Genomic DNA, 17,423 nt, shown 5'->3' with positions numbered 1-17,423 from the left:
CAAAATAATCTTCAAGGGGTTTGGTGCAATAATCAAAACAAGAACTGATAAGCTGCTAGTCTTCATTTGGAATTCCCAAAGTTGGGTGTGAGTTTTTACTTTCTACCAAGCGGTAAGAAACCCCCCATTCATGAAATGGAAAAGATCATAACACCCACAGTCCTGAATTGTTCGACGTCTATTCCACTATATTAAGAATCACAAAAATGGTAGCGCTGAGGTGAAATATCGAGGAAACAGCAGACGCGTCGGATATTTCCTTGCCTGTGTGTCTAATCCGTTTCTTTGTCCCCCTTGATTAATCTCGACGGCCATGATTGAGGTTCGATAAACCAGAGTAAAGAGAGCATTCTTTCTTTCATCCACCAATTCATACTATTCATTACTTCTTTCTTTCATCCACCAATTCATACTATTCATTACTTCGTTGCGCACCCGAAAATTCCACTAGTTGTACTTTTATTCGTCGCTTATTCGTAACAATCTTTCTGGAAAGGCGCCAATCATTCCATCCCTTCCCGCCAGGCCGTCGTGGTCATGCCGACAACGGCGTCTGTTCCCGAAAGTTGAAGCCTTCTCCTCTTACTCAATGACGCGGATTTCTTGATAGAAGGAAAGAAGGAAGGGGTTTCATGGGAGAATGATCTGTGAAATTTAATGGTAGACCCTGTTGATGGGGTTTGTAATGGAAGAATAGGTGTTTCTCCTTCTTAATCAGGTTGGGCATCGTGATTTTGAGTTTTTGGCATCGGGTTGGGCTTCCGTTGTCATTTCTACTATTGGTGTCGATAGATATGGCGGGTAATCTTCAGAGATGGGAGAGAGACCCTTTGTTCTCCGCCGCGGAAATCGTGCAAGACTCGGCAGACAGGTTTGCGCTTCGTCGCTCTCTTTTTCTATTTCCTTTGGTGAAGATGGGATATTTTGGTGTTTGATGGTTTCTAGGGATTGAGGCTTTTTCTTGGTTGATTTCTAGGGTTTCTCTTAGATGCATTATTTTTCCCCTTTAAAGATGCTTGTTGGGGGTGAATTTATTCTGTCATTGATCTTCTGCCCAGAAACGAAATTTAGATTGCCGGTTTGCTGGTCATAAATTCATATGAACAGTTATATCCGAGCCCCCGGGTTGGCAGTCGGTGTCTTCTAGGAAGCCCTATATATGTGTGCGCGTCTGTGTTTATGCTTTTTTTTCTTTTTTAATCTATAAAGGTATAATTGATCAGCTTCATTGGTATATGTAATTGAAAGAGCAACCAAAAGCAAAATTCTGAGGCCAGTCTTATGCATTCTCAGGATGGAGTCTGCTTTTAGAACTCTTCTACATGAGCAAAGCCTTCTTGGGGATGAACCTGCTGACCAAAAACTGCTCAATTCGATAGAATTTCACCGGAGAGATCTCCTTACTGCCCTTGGGACGACCAAATGGCAGGTGATCGTTGTGAATATAATCTCTTCTTGTTGCTTTTGCCTGCAAGAATGACGAACCTCGTTTTGACTTATATCCTTGTTGTCCAGTTGGAGGACTTTGAGAGGGCCGTTGGTTTATCATCTGTCTTCCATAACGTAAGCCTCAATACAGATTCTGTATCCAGACATAGCCAGTTTATCAAAGCAATTCGTGAGCAAATAACTCTTATGGAGCAAAACCTGCGGCAATCATCCATCCAAAATGGCAACGGTGACAATCAGTGGGTCAACTTGAATGAACAAGATAGGGACCAGCTGGCTCTATTCCTGTGCGGTGGTGATTCATCAGAATCTGTGAGTTATGATACAGATAGAAGTAACCTTAGAGCATCCCCATATGAGCCCACTGCCTCTGGTTTGGATGATGGAAGTGATGAAATAATTGAGCTGAAAGTCGATGAGACACATAACTATGAAGAGAACATCTGCCATGATACCAAGTTTCTTAGGCATTCAGACTACGGGATTCAGTCTAAGAGTGCCCCACATCTTAATTATTTGGACCAGAACCAGGTTGCAGCGTCTCAGGCTTCTTCAGAAATGAATTGTAATGGAGAGCAAAAGAGTAATGAGCAGGTGAATGGTTTCTTCCAGGGTACAAACCATGGTATTTATACAGATTCCAGGACATGGGACATGGAAGGAACTGGTAGTACTAAGAACAGGTTGAAATCATTCCGAAGCAGGGTGGATCTTCGGGGTCTCCTAAGCTACTTGAATCCAACAAATGGAGCTAAGATGTCTAGGAGTTTCATTAAACGAAGGAAAGATGGTGAGACGAGTCATGACTATGTATTGGATGTTGCACAAATTCCATCATCTTCAGCTACTGGCATTTTCAATGAGCAGGTCACTTTTACCGCACTCTGGTTGGTCCATACCATATTGTATTCTCATCAAATAATACACACCAACTGGCAATCCACCTGCTGCTACATTGTAGGCACATTGAAAACGTAGATAATTGTAACTATATATGCAGTACATGTTCTTTTTGTCTGTTTACATAATAATTGTTCCAGAATTTATAAAACCAATTGATGGTATTATTAGTTGAATTTGTGATTTGTAGTTGCTTACACAATTATTTGGATTAACATGGTAAACTTTTAGCAGCTTGAGAAAAAAGTTGTAAATGATGAAGGGAAAATTTCATGCATGTAAAGGAAAAATGACTGGATCTTGTCATATTCAATGGAAGTCGTGCATTATCTATTGACTATGCACATTTTCTGGATGACTATGTGGTTTCTTCTTCATTATTGGAAGATGATGTTTGTTTAAAGAGGAAAACCAATGTACATTGTGTTAGTTGGATGATGATGAAAGCAAGCTACTTTTGTTTCATTAAATGACGGCAAGTGTCTTTTTAGTTGGCAAGACATTTTTAGAAGTCATGACATGGCATTTGCTGTTAGATGGAATGAAAAAAAGTGTTGCACATGACCCAGCAAGAAGCACAAATAACACGTAACTGAAACATGCATGCTCAGGCAGATTTTCTGAAAATTGACTAATGAGTCATTATAGGAGCTTTATAGGTATCTACAAAGTAGAATACTAAATGATTGTGTGTATCCTTCGTTTCTTAAAAATGTTGATGTCCTGAATCCAGCAATGCTTTCTTAAAGGCTTAGAAATACTAGAGGTGTACTGAGAATGATTCAAGAAAAATGCTTGTGGCACAGGGCATGAGCTCAAGAAACATAATAGGGGATGCTTTTAACATCTGAGTTGGTCATTTGCCATTCAGGTTCCCACTCTTGATGCTAGGTAATTTGATACGTCTCACCTCTATGAAGCTCCTCAATTATACAATGTTAAAGGAAATGATTCACTCTAACTTGACAGAAATATCTACACGGAAGTACTCAGTCTGGAGCATTTTGATCTTCAACCTGGACAGTCTGTGGTAGCACTTTGTTTTTCAAAACAAACACCAATTTAGGTTGCTTGAGAAAGGCACTTTGACACTATTGAAGGACTTGCTGTTTTATAACACAATTCATTTCTTATTTAATCTTGTGAACTTTTTTCTTTCAAGTTGGGCTTAGAGGTTTTACTGTTCTAGTTGGTGGCATGGATATAATGTAAATGAGTCAGGTGGAGATATCAGTTCAAAACTAGATCGACCCATTCTTGAACAAACAATATTGGATGAAAATCCAGATTTGTTTGGATTTCTGAGAACTTTAACATACTTAGTTATCCTAGGTTTGTTCTCTGGGATTGGTGCTATATTTGCATTTGAACCATTGGTAGAACTTTCGTTGTTTGTCTTCCAATCCTAATGTGCATCACTGTGATTGGCGTCCTAATTTTGTTTTGGTCAAAATACATCATGTGCAGGGCCTGATAAGTGTCATGCTGCCACGAATATGGACTGGCTCTCTCCAAAGGAAATTTCAGAGGATTCATAACTTTCTTCGATACAAACAATTTCCTGTACGTGTAACACCAATGGTATTCATCACACTTGGAGTTATAGGTATGCATCATTCAGAATAATTAGTTGCTTATATTAGGAATTGCTGCTTAATACATTTTTTCTCTATTTATTTATTTATTCTTTTTATATAGTTCATTTTGTGTTTAGCAAGACATGGCTGACTGTTTGGTTAAACATAAAGACCAAAATATCTTGGGCCTATTCTATGAACAGGTCAGAAACAGATGACGGCAAACGATCTGGTTTAATCACCAATTTATCCAATGTTTAATAAATGAAACCATTTATTAGTGATGCCATTCCAAAAGGACTGGTAATATATCCAATGCCTTTTTTCTTGAATTGAGGTGAGCACCGATAAGCTACTGCAAAAAAATGATCATACATTTAGAGGTTATCCAATGCATTTAAAGGTGTTACACAAATTTTGTAGTTTCTCTGTCAAATAATTTTTAGGCCGGGACAGATTATCTTGTTAACAAAAAGGTTAACATCTGACTGCTCACAGGAATGAATTTCTTATCACTATATTACACTTGTTACTGTGAAATGTTTTCTGAAGGAAAAAGGCTAATAATTTTAGACCAAGGAGTTTGCTTGATGCTTAAGTTGAAACTTTTGGAGTCATGTTAATCCTGCAAGTTCATTGAACATGGCTCGTGTTGGAATAATAAAGCCTGTCAATGATTGGTTGGATGCTGTCTAATGAATATTATATTTTGTATTTCTCTTTGCACTTCTTACACAGGGATATATTAGTTTATATTTGGTCAAATATGATTTCAAGATTAAATGAATTGATTGCTTGTTTTATCCTTGCGGGAGTCTTCTGCTCACAGGAATGAATTTCTTATCACTATATTACACTTGTTACTGTGAAATGTTTTCTGAAGGAAAAAGCTAATAATTTTAGACCAACGAGTTTGCTTGATGCTTAAGTTGAAACGTTTGGAGTCATGTTAAACCTGCAAGTTCATTGAACATGGCTGGTGTTGGAATAATAAAGCCTGTCAATGATTGGTTGGATGCTGTCTAATGAATATTATATTTTGTATTTCTCTTTGCACTTCTTACACAGGGATATATTAGTTTATATTTGGTCAAATATGATTTCAAGATTAAATGAATTGATTGCTTGTTTTATCCTTGCGGGAGTCTTTTGCTGTTGACTTGTTTCTATAGGTTCTCCTGAAACCATTCTCATTCCAGAAAGCACTTTGTCCTTTGAAATGATGCTGGTAGCGAGGTGGCATTGTTAATTAACTGCTGCTTCTGACTTTGTGATAACTGTTAAGAAAAATCATAACCAGTAAAGAGCTTTGTATATGTTGAACGCTTATGGCTACTTCCATGGCCATAAAGCAAGCTTTACTGGTGCTGATCTTTAATTCTGACCTACATCATCATCATTCTTGAGAAAGATTACAGGAAACTCTACAGATGCCTGTTAAACCTTTGTGCACTCTTGCACAAAGCGACGAGTGTCTGATTGCTTTCGAACATGAAAATAATGTTGAACTTTTTAATTGTTAACAAGAAAAACTAGTTCGTCTTGTTTTAAGGTGTAAATGAAGCTACCGGATATGGATGTAGCAGTCGTCTTGGGAGTTGGCAGCCAAGTTCTGATGATCATATGCATAATCAGTAGGAAAAGCTTGTCTTATGAGTTATATAGTTTGTGGTATTGCCATGTTAATGTTTATTGAACTGGTATATTTGATTACCTCCAACTCATTTTAGATTTGCATCTGTAGCATTACCTTCATCATATGTTTCTGTTCTAGCTGTTTTCTTGTTATTTGAGCACTGCTTGCCAATAAATGCTTCAGGTCATATGCATCACTGGAAAAGTCACGTTGTAGTCGGTAAAGAGCTAACAAGTTCTCTAGTATGCTTTCTCTAGTATGGTTTGAATGTAGCTGTACATTTAGATGTACAGGAGACAAGACAAGACGTTGTCACCAGCTATGACTGGTTAGGGTCTGAGGTTATGAAGCGCCCAACAAACATGGTTGGTGGCGCAGGCTTGTTTAAAGTAAAATGTGTACAGGAATGCTAGTAACTCTGACTGATGAGCCAAAAGTAGCAATAATGGCTTCACATTAATTGACACTAGTTCTCTTAGTTGATGTCTGTGACACCGGCTGTCAATGGTAAGGCCTACAACGAGGATCTTCCAGAGTCGATTATCTGAGTGACATTTGTCTTCATCCATTGACTAGGGTTACTGACTTCCAACTTACAAGGGACCTCCGAATAAGATTTTTCATCAGCTTCTAATATTTTGATTGCTCTAGTAGTAAGGCTGTAGGAATCAAAAGAGGTGCAGGTTCTACCAATTGGAGGAAGTCTATAGTCAGTGTCTACCCTTAATGCCATTGTAAACCAGCCATCTTGTTAATAACGGTGATCAGATTTGACCGGCTTATTATGGTACCAACTTGAACAAAATCACCTTTTCTAAGACATCTAGCTGGTCTATCTTTGTGATTGGTGCTTGTTGAACACTTGAACGTTCAAGTATGATTAATCTGAAAATGTAAAAGGGAGTAGTTTGCTCCTGCAAGAATAATAGCTTTCATGTGATTAGCTGATCCTGTGTTAATGATTGAAGCTTATGAAATACGTTGCTCATAAATTGAAGAACGTTAACACACAGACTGCTTTGGACAGAAATCTTTACCGAATCAAAGGCTGAAATTATATATTGATCGTGGTGGGCTTATTCTTTCTCTATTTCCTAAAAAGTTCTCTGCAAAAACTGCAGGTCTCCTTGCATTTCGAGCTATTTAGACAATATTCCTTTTCATTCTTCTTCCAAGAAGCTCCTTTCTGCAGCAACAGTGGATGCCAGCTATAATACGTGACTTCTTCTGCGGGCATCATTTTATCTCAATTGGAAATGGTTGTTGCTTAATCGATTCAATTGTCATGATTTATTTGGGATATCTGGAATCCTGAGAATGTAACATATTATCTTTCTACGGAATGAAATGCCATCTGCAATTGGTCATTATTTTCGAAAATAACGCCTGCCTCACTTGGTTCTCTAGTACAAACTATTCCTTTTCCTAATCCGTCATTTATTTATTTTGGTGAGCGTTTAATTTATGGGTGAGTATTGACATAATATACCGACCCTTGAACAAGCTACGGTTAGCTTTTTTGTATCTTTTGGAGGTTGTTTGATTGATGGAAAAAATTTTACATAGCTCTAAAATTTGCCCAGTGCAGAACATTTCCCAGTAAAAATTCAAGGAAAATTTTTTCCTTTTTTTTAGAGGGAAAAATCTTTCGCCTCGTTTTTAAAACGAAAACAAGCATTCTGTTAAGTTTTGGTGTTGGCCTGTTGCTGTTTGTATCTGTGCTGAGTACCTACATGGTAATGCGATACTAACGGCCAAGTGCCAATATTTTCCCCATGTTCTAGGTTTTGATATGTAGCAGAACATATAATTAGCCAGCAGGAAGCCATACTCAATCCACGCCGATTCACAATAAAAACTAGCTCATCTGCATTTCAATCCCCAGTAATCTGTTCTAGCGATGCCTTGAAGTGAAAGATTTTCTGCATAAATCAATTTGCTGATTGCCGGCAACTGCCCTATCTTGGCTCAACATTCCCGGCCTGACCGGACAGTGGCCACATTCCCTGACTGAAACATATCACACTAACTTCGTGCAGTCATAAATGGTAAAGGGTAGCTGTTTCCACCCTGTCTGTAAACTGCGGCAGCTCTTGTTCAGACTTGAACAAACTAGGGTCTGCTTGTCACAGGTGGCGCCACCATTCAAGTGTTCACGTTCTCACGGGATGAAACAAACTGGATTTGCACTGTCATGGTTGGTATGGGGCTCCCCTTATGGCCCCATTCTTAAGTGTGGGCATCCTACACGGCTCATGATGAGTCAGGCTTGGCTTACGGTTTCACCTTCAAGCCTACGTAGTAAAAGAAACTCATCCGGCCGAGCTGGCTCAAGTTGGGTAATGGAGGTAAGACAAGCCCCGATATATATACTTGGACCTCACATCTCCACTTTTTTTTGTTCTCTCGCCTGTAACTTTTGGGGATTTCTATCCCCTTCTCATCCTCATCGTGTTAGCTTTCATCCGAGCTTTGAATCGTGGCAAACAGAGTTCTATTGAGGGAGAATCGGGCGGAAGAAGACAACGCAGGTCCTGTCAGGCTTTACCGCCGACCGGCTTCTGTTCCCGGTGACTTTTCCAGCAATTGGACCGTCGGATCTTGGCGATTCCGTATATATATATATATATATATATAATTTTTCTCACAATTATGCCCGCAGTTGACTCCCTTAGAAACTAATTGATGTGTTATCATTGGCTTCTTTGAAAAAGTATTGGCACTTTGTTAAGCGCTCCTTAGAAACGTTTGATGTATGCCAAAGGCTTTTAAGATATTAGAAAAGAAAATATTAAGAGTTTTAAATAAGGGATTAAGAGTTTTATATAAGGGTAGACATCAAACTGGATACCCAACAAGTATGAAAATGACAATCGAGCCCCAATGGATAACTAAGTAGCCGAGCTTGAGCAGCCAACAAGATCTTCAGGCTTGCCCAAACCCGGCTTTGTCTAGACTCTGGCCAGCCCGGCCCGGCATAATGCCCAGCCTTACCCATTTAAGCAGCTTGTATGTTAACCAATTCATTACAACTTCATTGAAGGGGTCATTTAGCAGGGACAATAATTTGTCACTGTTCCATAAACCTATCTCAATTTTGAAGAAAACCGCTAGTGTTGAAACCATAGCCACGTAAAAAATCTCTTTCGTGTATTATTCCAGCGACATCTTATCTTATCTGAGAAAAATGCCCAAAGCAGAAAGGCAAAAGAAATCGCTTTATGAGATACACGCATATCTCACCTCCTCTTAATGTTTTTTTTTTTTTTTTTTTTTTCTGATTGGCACATAAAAGGAAATCCTGTATGCTGGGCACATCATTCCCCATATCCAGAAAACGTCCACAGTGGAAGAGAAAAGGGAAGGCCAACCATCTATCTCTCTCTCATGTCGCTTTTTCATTAATGGGGAGGTCGTGGATCCAACTGCAGTGGGATTGAGCTGGTAACCGCTCAGCTTTAAAGTGGTGTACAGAAAAGAAAAAAAAACGCAAGCAGTTGGGTCAGGCGATGAGATCATCTTAGCCAGAGCTTCTGCGCCTAAAATATGCATTTCACGTGCAGCCGGAGACTGGAGTTATAGGACAGGTAAAGTGAGCTGAGAGCAAAATGATCAATGGAATTAAATAATGGAGGTGCATGTGAATGGCACAGCCGTTTCGTAAAGAATCAAACAACAATTAATACAAACTGTTCCTACAGACTATTGGCATCATGTGACTGCAAGAATTCCGGCCGACATCCAGGTCAGCTCAGCAAAGGAAAATCTAGTAATAGCCTATTTTTCTATCGGCAGGCCGGTGCACTGCCTGCCTCCGTAGAGGAAAGAGCCGAAAAGGTTGCGTTTTCCCATAGGGGTGCGGCCCCATAGAAGACCATTAAAGCAGGCGGTTGAGTGCCTACGTTTGTGTCAGAGATCGGAGTACTTTGCTTTTTTCTTCTTTTTTCTTTCCCTCGACTTGGGATGTGAATGGGTTTTGCAGGCAACCAGCGCCATGCCGTGTGGTTTTTCCCAAAGAGCAGCATCCTTTTAGAAAAACATAACCGGCCCCACCTAAACCGCCGTCCTCAGAGGTTCCCTCTGCCAGGCCTTCACGATCGAACCCATCTTTCCTCCCTTCTCGCCACTTTTCGACCTGCACGGAATATAGGCAGGAGATCAGTAACTTCTAGCAGCAAAACTAAAACTCAACTCGCGTTTGTGTGCAAGGATTTCAAAGAGATCTATACATAAGCCGCGCTCCACCTTATATAAATTCAAGTGGCATGCTATTCACATTTTGTCAACATGGAGATGGTCAAAAAGTGATCCCGGTAATCCATAAACATGAAAACCGGTGAATAATCCATGTGGTATTGATAAAACAATCTTTCATTCTGAGAGATCCATTACGTTACTAAACAATAATCTATACATTAAAAGCATAATATTTATACGAGCGGGCATCCAAGGCTCTATTCTATGCCCTTCCAGAATCATGGTAGTTTCTAATATTTTAAACGTAAAATACATAAGCCACCGAGGAGAGCTAAAAGCGAAGGTAAAGCCGGTAGTTAATAGTGGGATGAGACAGCAGCAGTTAGCACCTCCTTTTATGAATAGAATAGGTTGAGAAACAGGGGCAGGAGCCGCGGGGGAGACCATGAGTTTGTCTGGGATGATGTCGTCATGCACGTGAATAAAGCAGAACCAGTTTTAGGTTTTAACAAGAAAAGAATCTCAACAAACTAGCTTGGGGTCTATAATGATATTCAGGCCTAGGCCTAAGCCTGAGCTGCATGGGTTGCAAGACAAGCTCATACCTTCTCTTACCCTCTTTTTCCCTTCTCTTTTCTTCTGGGTAAGAACAAGGTAAATAAACCAAGTAAAAGATGACTTTTCGGTAGTTATAGATTAATCTATGCGTCTCAGCCGTCTATTACTTCAGATCTGCACCACATGACCACCATGATCAACATATCACTGAGAGGGAGAGACAGAGCCTAGTTCATTTTCGTTTTTTGTTACAGCTACCTTTCTGGTGAGACGTCGGTCATCATCTTCAAAATGGCGACATCCTTGGCGACGCCCCACCTTTTGTCTCGTGCTTGGAACGACGCTCCCGATTGAGCTAAGATCCCATTCGGACAAAGAGAGCAAATGGGGTCCAGATTCCAAATGTGCACCACATTTTTTTGCATGGGCCATAGGGTGCCTCTTGCTGTTGTCCACTAGTCATACCAGTTAAAAACACATGGACCAGATGGAACGTCACAGACCGCGCAGAGAAAAGTTAATAAATTTCCGCAGAATCTAATCTTGTTCAGCGGCTATTTTAATGGTGTGAGTTCATTTGGTTCTGACAGAAATTCCCTATGGCATCTAACATATCCCCAAGAACGCTTTCCTTTCTAGACCAGAGAAGGGAGGCTGAAATGGGGCCAACTTGCTGGGGTTCCACCAACTTCCATCTCACCGTCAACTTTAAGCCGAATATGTGGGCATGCAGGGGCAGAATGTGCCAAAGAATAGAACTTCTGAAAACCATGATTGACTGGAAAATAGGAGTTACACTCACCAGCAGAGATCTCTTGCACAGGGATGTGGGAGCAATGAATGGGAATTGTCCATAGAGCTTTCAGAAGCTTTGCAGTCTTGAGTTAATTCCTTATAAGCTACCGCTAGTAACTAGTACTTCTGCTCACATTATCAGCGTCAGCAAGAAGCTCAGAATGCCCAAAATCCAACTTGTCTGCAGAGAGTCCAAGTGAAAAAATGACTAATATCAGGCTAATTTCAAACTTGGAAGCCGATCCAACTTTAAATAAACCATATTAATGAAAAGCGTTTGAAATGAAAGAAAAGAAAAAAGTCAAAAGCCTACCAGCAGTCGATGGCATTACTTTATCAAAGACAGGGAAGTCTTGAAACCTATTTTTACGGCACACGGTTTTTCATGGCAATGTAGATTCTCTTATATTGATTTCAAAGGCGAGGCACAGTGGCAAAACATGAACTTTTTCAATAATCAAACAGGTAAAGTATTCGAGAAAGTTAAACTCGGCCTTGATTCAGAGCTGTGACCGCGAATTAACAGCAGCGAATAAACTACTTCCTTAAGTTTGAACCAGAAAAAAAAAAAGAGTGGGATGAAACCAGTCCAGTTGACCTAGTAAATCATCTAAGTCAAACACAAAACAAACGGCCATCTTTTGGTTACAAGTCATACCGGTAAAAAGGAATCAGAAATTTGCCAGCGCCGACGATAAACTTAAACTGAATCAACGACAAAAAGTAGAAGAGTACAGTACGATGAGAAAATGACATCACAGGCGGAGAAAATAAAAATCAGAAATTAACCAGCACCGATAATAAACTTAAAGTGAATCAACCGCAAAAAGTAAAAGAGCACAGTAAGTGAGAAAATGACATCTACACTCAAGACATCAATCTCGAACCGCCAATACTGAAAGCAACGTATAAATTAGAAAAAAGTACACCAGCTTTTTATATTTTATCGGGCAAGTGAAGGAACAAAAAGTAAAGAGCGTTTGCAACCTCACGGCAACAAATAAAACCTACGACGATCACCAGACGCGAAGGGATCGGCGATCCGTCGAACGTTGTATTGCGCATCAGATAGAGGGCAAAAAAAGGACCTTTGATAAAATGTATTAACTTGGCAAGCTTCGCCTAACATCCTATTTGTCCGCGAACGACAGAGAAAACTAGTGCATTTGGTTCCCAATTCCACTGAACTCCTTGATCCAAACACAAATTCCAATCGTTAAACCAATCTAAGCCCATTTTCAGGCCCAGAGGTGGAAAACAAGACCCGAAAAACCATTTTGGAATAAGAAAAAATGACGATCTCAAGATTCTCAATCAACGGAAAAACGGCAATCATAACTGAGTGATCATATTTACCTGGCATTTCCTCCCATATGAACTTATGTATCCAGGAAGAACACCGTTAAGTCCAATATTGTACACGGGCGTGCCATCAGGATGGAATAGGCCATAATTCCTCTCCGAGGTAGGTCCTGGTTTCAGGTCTTCATTGAATAGGGCGAAGACGTATGTGTCCAGCGGAATATTGGGCTTCAACGGCGTCCCCTGTTTCATCTCAATCCTCTTTAACAGGTTTCCGTTGTAGATCTCCGCGTTCTCCGGCGTCGCTCCAGCTTCATCTGGGTCTCCTTTAGATGGCCAGCCGGTCTCCGAAATCCTCACCAGCAAGTCCGGCCGCCCAATCGCTGCCAGCGCGGTGTAGACGGCGTCGATTTGGGCGTAAAGCATGTTATCGTAACGCAGGTTTGAGACGGGGTCGACAGTCCCCTGATTGGGCTGGAACAGGACGTAATCGAGGGACACCTGGTCTGGGCTTCCCTTGTAGGCAAAGTAAGGGTAAGCGTTGATGAGGAAAGGGGATTGTGTCTGGGCATGGAAGTTCAGCAGGGGTTGGATGTATCCGACGAGGTCCTGGCGGAAGGCGCCGGAGGAAGGCGGGTAGGAGTTGGAAAGGACAGTGAGTGAGTGGGCGGTGGTGACCATCACCTGGTCACTGAGGCCGAGGGTGGTTAGAGCGGAGTGGATGTTCTGCATGGCAGGGACGAGGTTGGCCATGAGGGTGGTGTCATTGCCGGAGAAAACCTCATTGCCAACGGTGATGCAAGAGATGAGGGTTGCCGGGAGGTAAGGGTGAACGTTGAGCTGCACCCAGTTGAGCGCGAGGGAAGGATTGGTCATCCTGGCGACATTCTCGTTGCCGATGCCCACGACGAACTCCACGTTGGTGCCGGCAAAGGCCCGCAGAACGTTGGGGTCCGCATCGTAAAGCTTCACCTTGCGGACATCAAGAGAGCGGAGGAGCACGGCGACGCGTGACGGAGACGGTAGGTTGTTGGCGATCTGCCCGTAGTTTATGCCCACACCGAGGCTCTCTGCCTGCTGCCGCAATAATGTACCTTCAGAAACAAGAAGCAAAACCATGAGGGCCTTAGGGACGTAGCATGAGCATGAGCATGTGCATGGCAGAAAGAGAGAGAGAGATTGATTTCTTGATCAAAAATTTGAGAGGGTAGAAGGTAGAGGAGAAAAAAATTCACGTGGATCGAGCCGTTTCCTTGGGAAATAGGGAGGCGGGATAAATTTGTTGAAAAGTAGACGGTAATTTCAAATCGTTGAGAAGTCCAGCGTTACGTTGGAATTAGTTTGAAAATTCCCTAGTCGAGTCGAATATCTTGATTTTAACATTGTAATACATAAAAGTAGTGAATGAGAGGTTGGACATAGACAATGAAAATAATAGTATGTTACATCTACAGTTATTAAGAAAACTACAGCTATTACGAAAATGAACAGGAAGCTTGAATTGGGCAGGGGACATGGAACTGGAACCCCAAAAGACTTTATGACGCTCAGCACCTACCATCTTCGATGGTGAGATCTTTAACCACAATATAAGCCAACTCGACCACTTTTTAAAGTTGATTGGTTGCATCGACCAGCGGATTTGGTTGAGATATAATATCACATACCGAACAAATTTAAAACCAACCTGCTCTCCTACACGTAGGTAATGTAGTGTCAACCTTAGGGTCGTTAAGTTGGGGAAACGAAATAATATATCAAATGGGTTCAAATTTTGCAAGTCTTGTCTTGCAACTGACTCTGTGGTGGCTCCTAATACTATATTCACTAATTAACGGCACCAGAAACAGAAGCTCAACCAGATCGTGTAGGGGATAAGCACATGACATCACTAATAAAGTCCCTCACAAAGAGCCCGGAATCAATAAGCAAAAAGTAACAACGGTCCACAAGACATTCTTACACAGGACCTTTAGACTTGCGGTGTCATATTTAATAGTACTATAAACCCATATAATACCATAACTAGACTAGCATTATCCATGTGATCACATAAAGCAACATTGTCATATGCACCATCATCTCGAAGTATCGTTTTCCATATCTATCCTAGTGTCGGCCATGTTGCTGTATAGCCATGGCTGCTCATGTCCCCGCCGTGGGCCCAAGTGCCATCACAATAGAATCCTTCAATTGAAAAAGGCATGCCAGATGACGATCTCGACACAAGATGCATGATTAGGAATCACAAAATAACGCCCCAGTGACGAACATCAAGATTAAGAATGACCAATTTAAAGGTTGGTATGATTGACGTTATTATAAGGAAAAGTTAAAGCAATATTCGATACCATTAGCTATGAGATCCTTGTTCTCAAGGCAAAGGTTTCTAAATGCATCAAGATGCCTTGTAGGTTACATCTACTTCAAACCCCAAAGTGTCACTAGTCCCCACAGCTAGGTGAAACTTTGCACAATAAGCGTCATGTGTCAATAGCAAATCAAAACCATAACGCTTAGCTGCTAGCCCCGATACTTATAGAAAAAGTGACGCCCTTGACCAGGAAAGGGAGAAAAAACAAAAAGCCAGTGAGAAAACAAGTTAGAAAGGTGGCCGCAGCTACGTGTAACTACGAACCTCTTCACCCTTATGTTTGTTTAGAGGGGCTACTTGTGTACATTGTGGCTATCTGTCACTATAAGTACACAATATTCAATGGCTCTTTATTCTCGCCATCAATCTTCTGAACCATACACATACTATTGAGTAAAGTAGAATAAATTCCAAAATTTCACAAAACAGCCTGTACAAAGATGTAAATGCCATATTTAGGTGCTGTTTAGACAAAAATATGATGTGTGACGTACACCAGGACATCTGTCAGAACTAGTGAGGACAGTTCCAAATCCGCGTTTGGACGTTCTAAAGTTGAATAATTTTTTAGACAAACGAATGACGTATATGACCGAAAGGCCTCGTTAATAATGAAAATTGTAAATGAATCTGGTAGTGCACACTAGCAATGAGAACGTGAATTTTTAGACGCAACTGGAATGAAGCTAGCTTCAAACCACGCAAATGAAATCATGAAAAATAACAAACAAATAAATAAATGTACCACCAAGCGAAGGCCATATAAAAAAAAACTATAATAGTACAGTCTCTTGATTTTTTGGATCTACTCGACAAACAAAAACCAAGGTCTTTTCGTGTACCACAATTTTCCTGTTATGAAGAACCTTCAGACAGGTGAAATTCCCGCAACTCTTTTTCGCACAAAGAAATTCATTTATTTTAAATTTAGTAACCTCTTCATTCTTCTAAAACTCGTCCTGATTTTCGAAATATAAGGCCGAGAAAATTAGTGGATTTCTGAGGAACCTTTCTCTGCAATTTCCTAGCCTTCCGGAAATTTGAAATTCCTCTTTCTGCTCATTTAAAATCAAGAAAAATAAGTATATTTTAGACAAAAGGTGTCGAGATTGTCACAAATGCTCAAAATTTTCTACAATCTAAATTCTCGCAATTGCCTTCCTCCCGTCATTTTTTGAGGACATGACATCCGGCCTGCTTAAATTCCCGGAATAAGCCTCAAGCTCTGGCTCCACAGACATAAAACTCCAGAAGACTAGCCTTTGCTCCGGAGAATTAATTAAAATTTCTTAGAAAAATATTATACTAAGAATCGAATAAAGAAAATCATTCTTCTCACGGATCAAAGTTTCCGTATTCAATTCACCAAAAAGGCATCGGAAAACGATTTGAAATAAACTAATCACCTCACTTCCACTCATTTATTGCTCTCTGATTCCCGGTTTCACAATTACTCAACTCTTACCCCCGTTCACTTCAGATCCCGAAAATGAGCCGTACAGAATTATCGCGAAGACGGAAATCTCTTCCCTTTGGACCAAAAATCGCACAGGGAAGGGAACACCATTCGGCCGGAAAAACATAACCTCTCTCCGACTTTCTACTGTTTTAGCCGCACATTAACTCCAAGATCGAAACAGGACATCATTTCAACTCGTATATCAAAACAGACGCCTCAATTTCATTCATGCGCTTCACGAAATCTTCATTTCTTCCATCTTCCGCACACAAAAATCATGAAAATGTTAATCTTTGCCATCTCTTTTCCAGAAATTCACGACTCCTTCACGTGTTCTGCCTATCCAGAGGCCAGACAAAGCCAAACGATGTAAAAAAAAAAAAAGAAGAAGAAGATAAAAAGATAAAATCAGGTACTTCGTTTCTTTTCCCTCTCTTCGGATTTCAAAACCGAAACAAACAGCAAAAGAACAAAACAAAAGAATATCAATGCGTTTAACTACTGCTCATTCAAAATTTTCTCCATTTCTCCTGCACAGATCGCAACTACTCACAAGTGAACCAATCTCAGAAAGAGAAAGTGAGAGAGGAAGAGGCGAGAGCGCACCGAGTAGCACGACGCAGATGCAGTAGTCGCGGAGGCGCGTTGCAAGTTCCATGGGAGAAAGTGGAAGCGGTGGGGGAGGAAGGACGAGCCCAAATCGACCGAAAGGTGGAGACGGGGGGGAGGAGGAGGGAAGGGAGGGGAATGGGGAAGGACGGATGGGCTCTAGTTTTATAGAAACGCACAGCGGGAGCGGCGCTTTCCGGACGTGTCACTTTCGGATAACGGTTCTTCATATCGCCGATTCATTTCCCCACCGCCCCCTCGCCTCCCATTTGCCTTGTAATCACCGGATAACGGCATAATGACCTTAATGTCCTCGCGCATCGAGGAACGAGTAACCCGTTCAGTGGACGCTCGATTTTCCCCACATCCGAGGGCAACATCGTCATTTTCATGTTAAATATAGTAGGGAACTTCACTGTCCTTGGTCCAAGCGTTCCAGAGCTGTTCCCGACACGTTGTGAGGCCGTTTCATTGTACCGGAACGTTGGGTCCCGGAAACGCGGCATTTCACTTCAGTCAAGAAATTAGACAAAATTTTCCGTTTTTTCTTGTGACATTCAAACGTAT

General features: G+C 41.0%; 2 protein-coding genes across 5 annotated transcripts; one reads left to right on the top strand and one right to left on the bottom strand.

Moving 5' to 3' along the window:
- The first annotated feature begins 228 nt into the window (after window positions 1–228).
- Window positions 229–6,951, top strand: LOC116262654 (uncharacterized). 4 transcript variants are annotated; one of them, XM_031642141.2, is made up of 5 exons: window positions 229–871; window positions 1,294–1,429; window positions 1,516–2,406; window positions 3,817–3,955; window positions 6,684–6,951. In XM_031642141.2, exons 1-5 carry the CDS (start codon window positions 795–797, stop codon window positions 6,707–6,709), a joined length of 1,269 nt encoding a protein of 422 aa, XP_031498001.1. In that variant the 5' UTR covers window positions 229–794; the 3' UTR covers window positions 6,710–6,951. The 4 variants fall into 4 exon arrangements, with proteins under 4 accessions (XP_031498001.1, XP_049937074.1, XP_031498014.1 ...); XM_050081117.1 differs by lacking the exon at window positions 6,684–6,951 and adding an exon at window positions 3,156–3,240 and having other exon boundaries at window positions 230–871; window positions 1,516–2,316; window positions 3,817–3,954; XM_031642145.2 differs by having other exon boundaries at window positions 233–871; window positions 1,516–2,316; window positions 6,684–6,950.
- A 2,209-nt stretch (window positions 6,952–9,160) lies between these two features.
- Window positions 9,161–17,010, bottom strand: LOC116258544 (glucan endo-1,3-beta-glucosidase 14-like). The gene is made up of 4 exons (XM_050079432.1): window positions 16,854–17,010; window positions 12,469–13,508; window positions 11,120–11,293; window positions 9,161–9,697 (listed from the first exon to the last, which is right to left on the bottom strand). The coding sequence occupies exons 1-3, from the start codon at window positions 16,903–16,905 to the stop codon at window positions 11,243–11,245; spliced, it is 1,143 nt and encodes a 380-aa protein (XP_049935389.1). The 5' UTR covers window positions 16,906–17,010; the 3' UTR covers window positions 9,161–9,697; window positions 11,120–11,242.
- Window positions 17,011–17,423: the final 413 nt, after the last annotated feature.

This window comes from Nymphaea colorata, chromosome 1, assembly GCF_008831285.2.
Source record: "Nymphaea colorata isolate Beijing-Zhang1983 chromosome 1, ASM883128v2, whole genome shotgun sequence".
Taxonomy (NCBI): Eukaryota; Viridiplantae; Streptophyta; class Magnoliopsida; order Nymphaeales; family Nymphaeaceae; genus Nymphaea; species Nymphaea colorata.
The sequence above is the reverse complement of the archived record's forward strand: the minus strand, read 5'-3'. Positions and strand labels throughout refer to the sequence as shown.

Bases quoted from the DNA above. Each gene is read 5' to 3' on its own strand.
- LOC116262654 (XM_031642141.2), top strand. From the start codon at position 795: ATGGCGGGTAATCTTCAGAGATGGGAGAGAGACCCTTTGTTCTCCGCC. The intron at 872-1,293 runs GTTTGCGCTTCG...ATGCATTCTCAG, and splicing joins GTGCAAGACTCGGCAGACAG to GATGGAGTCTGCTTTTAGAA. The intron at 1,430-1,515 runs GTGATCGTTGTG...CTTGTTGTCCAG, and splicing joins TTGGGACGACCAAATGGCAG to TTGGAGGACTTTGAGAGGGC.
- LOC116258544 (XM_050079432.1), bottom strand. From the start codon at position 16,905: ATGGAACTTGCAACGCGCCTCCGCGACTACTGCATCTGCGTCGTGCTA. The intron at 13,509-16,853 runs GTGCGCTCTCGC...TTGTTTCTGAAG, and splicing joins CATCTGCGTCGTGCTACTCG to GTACATTATTGCGGCAGCAG. The intron at 11,294-12,468 runs GTAAATATGATC...GACTCTCTGCAG, and splicing joins CATATGGGAGGAAATGCCAG to ACAAGTTGGATTTTGGGCAT.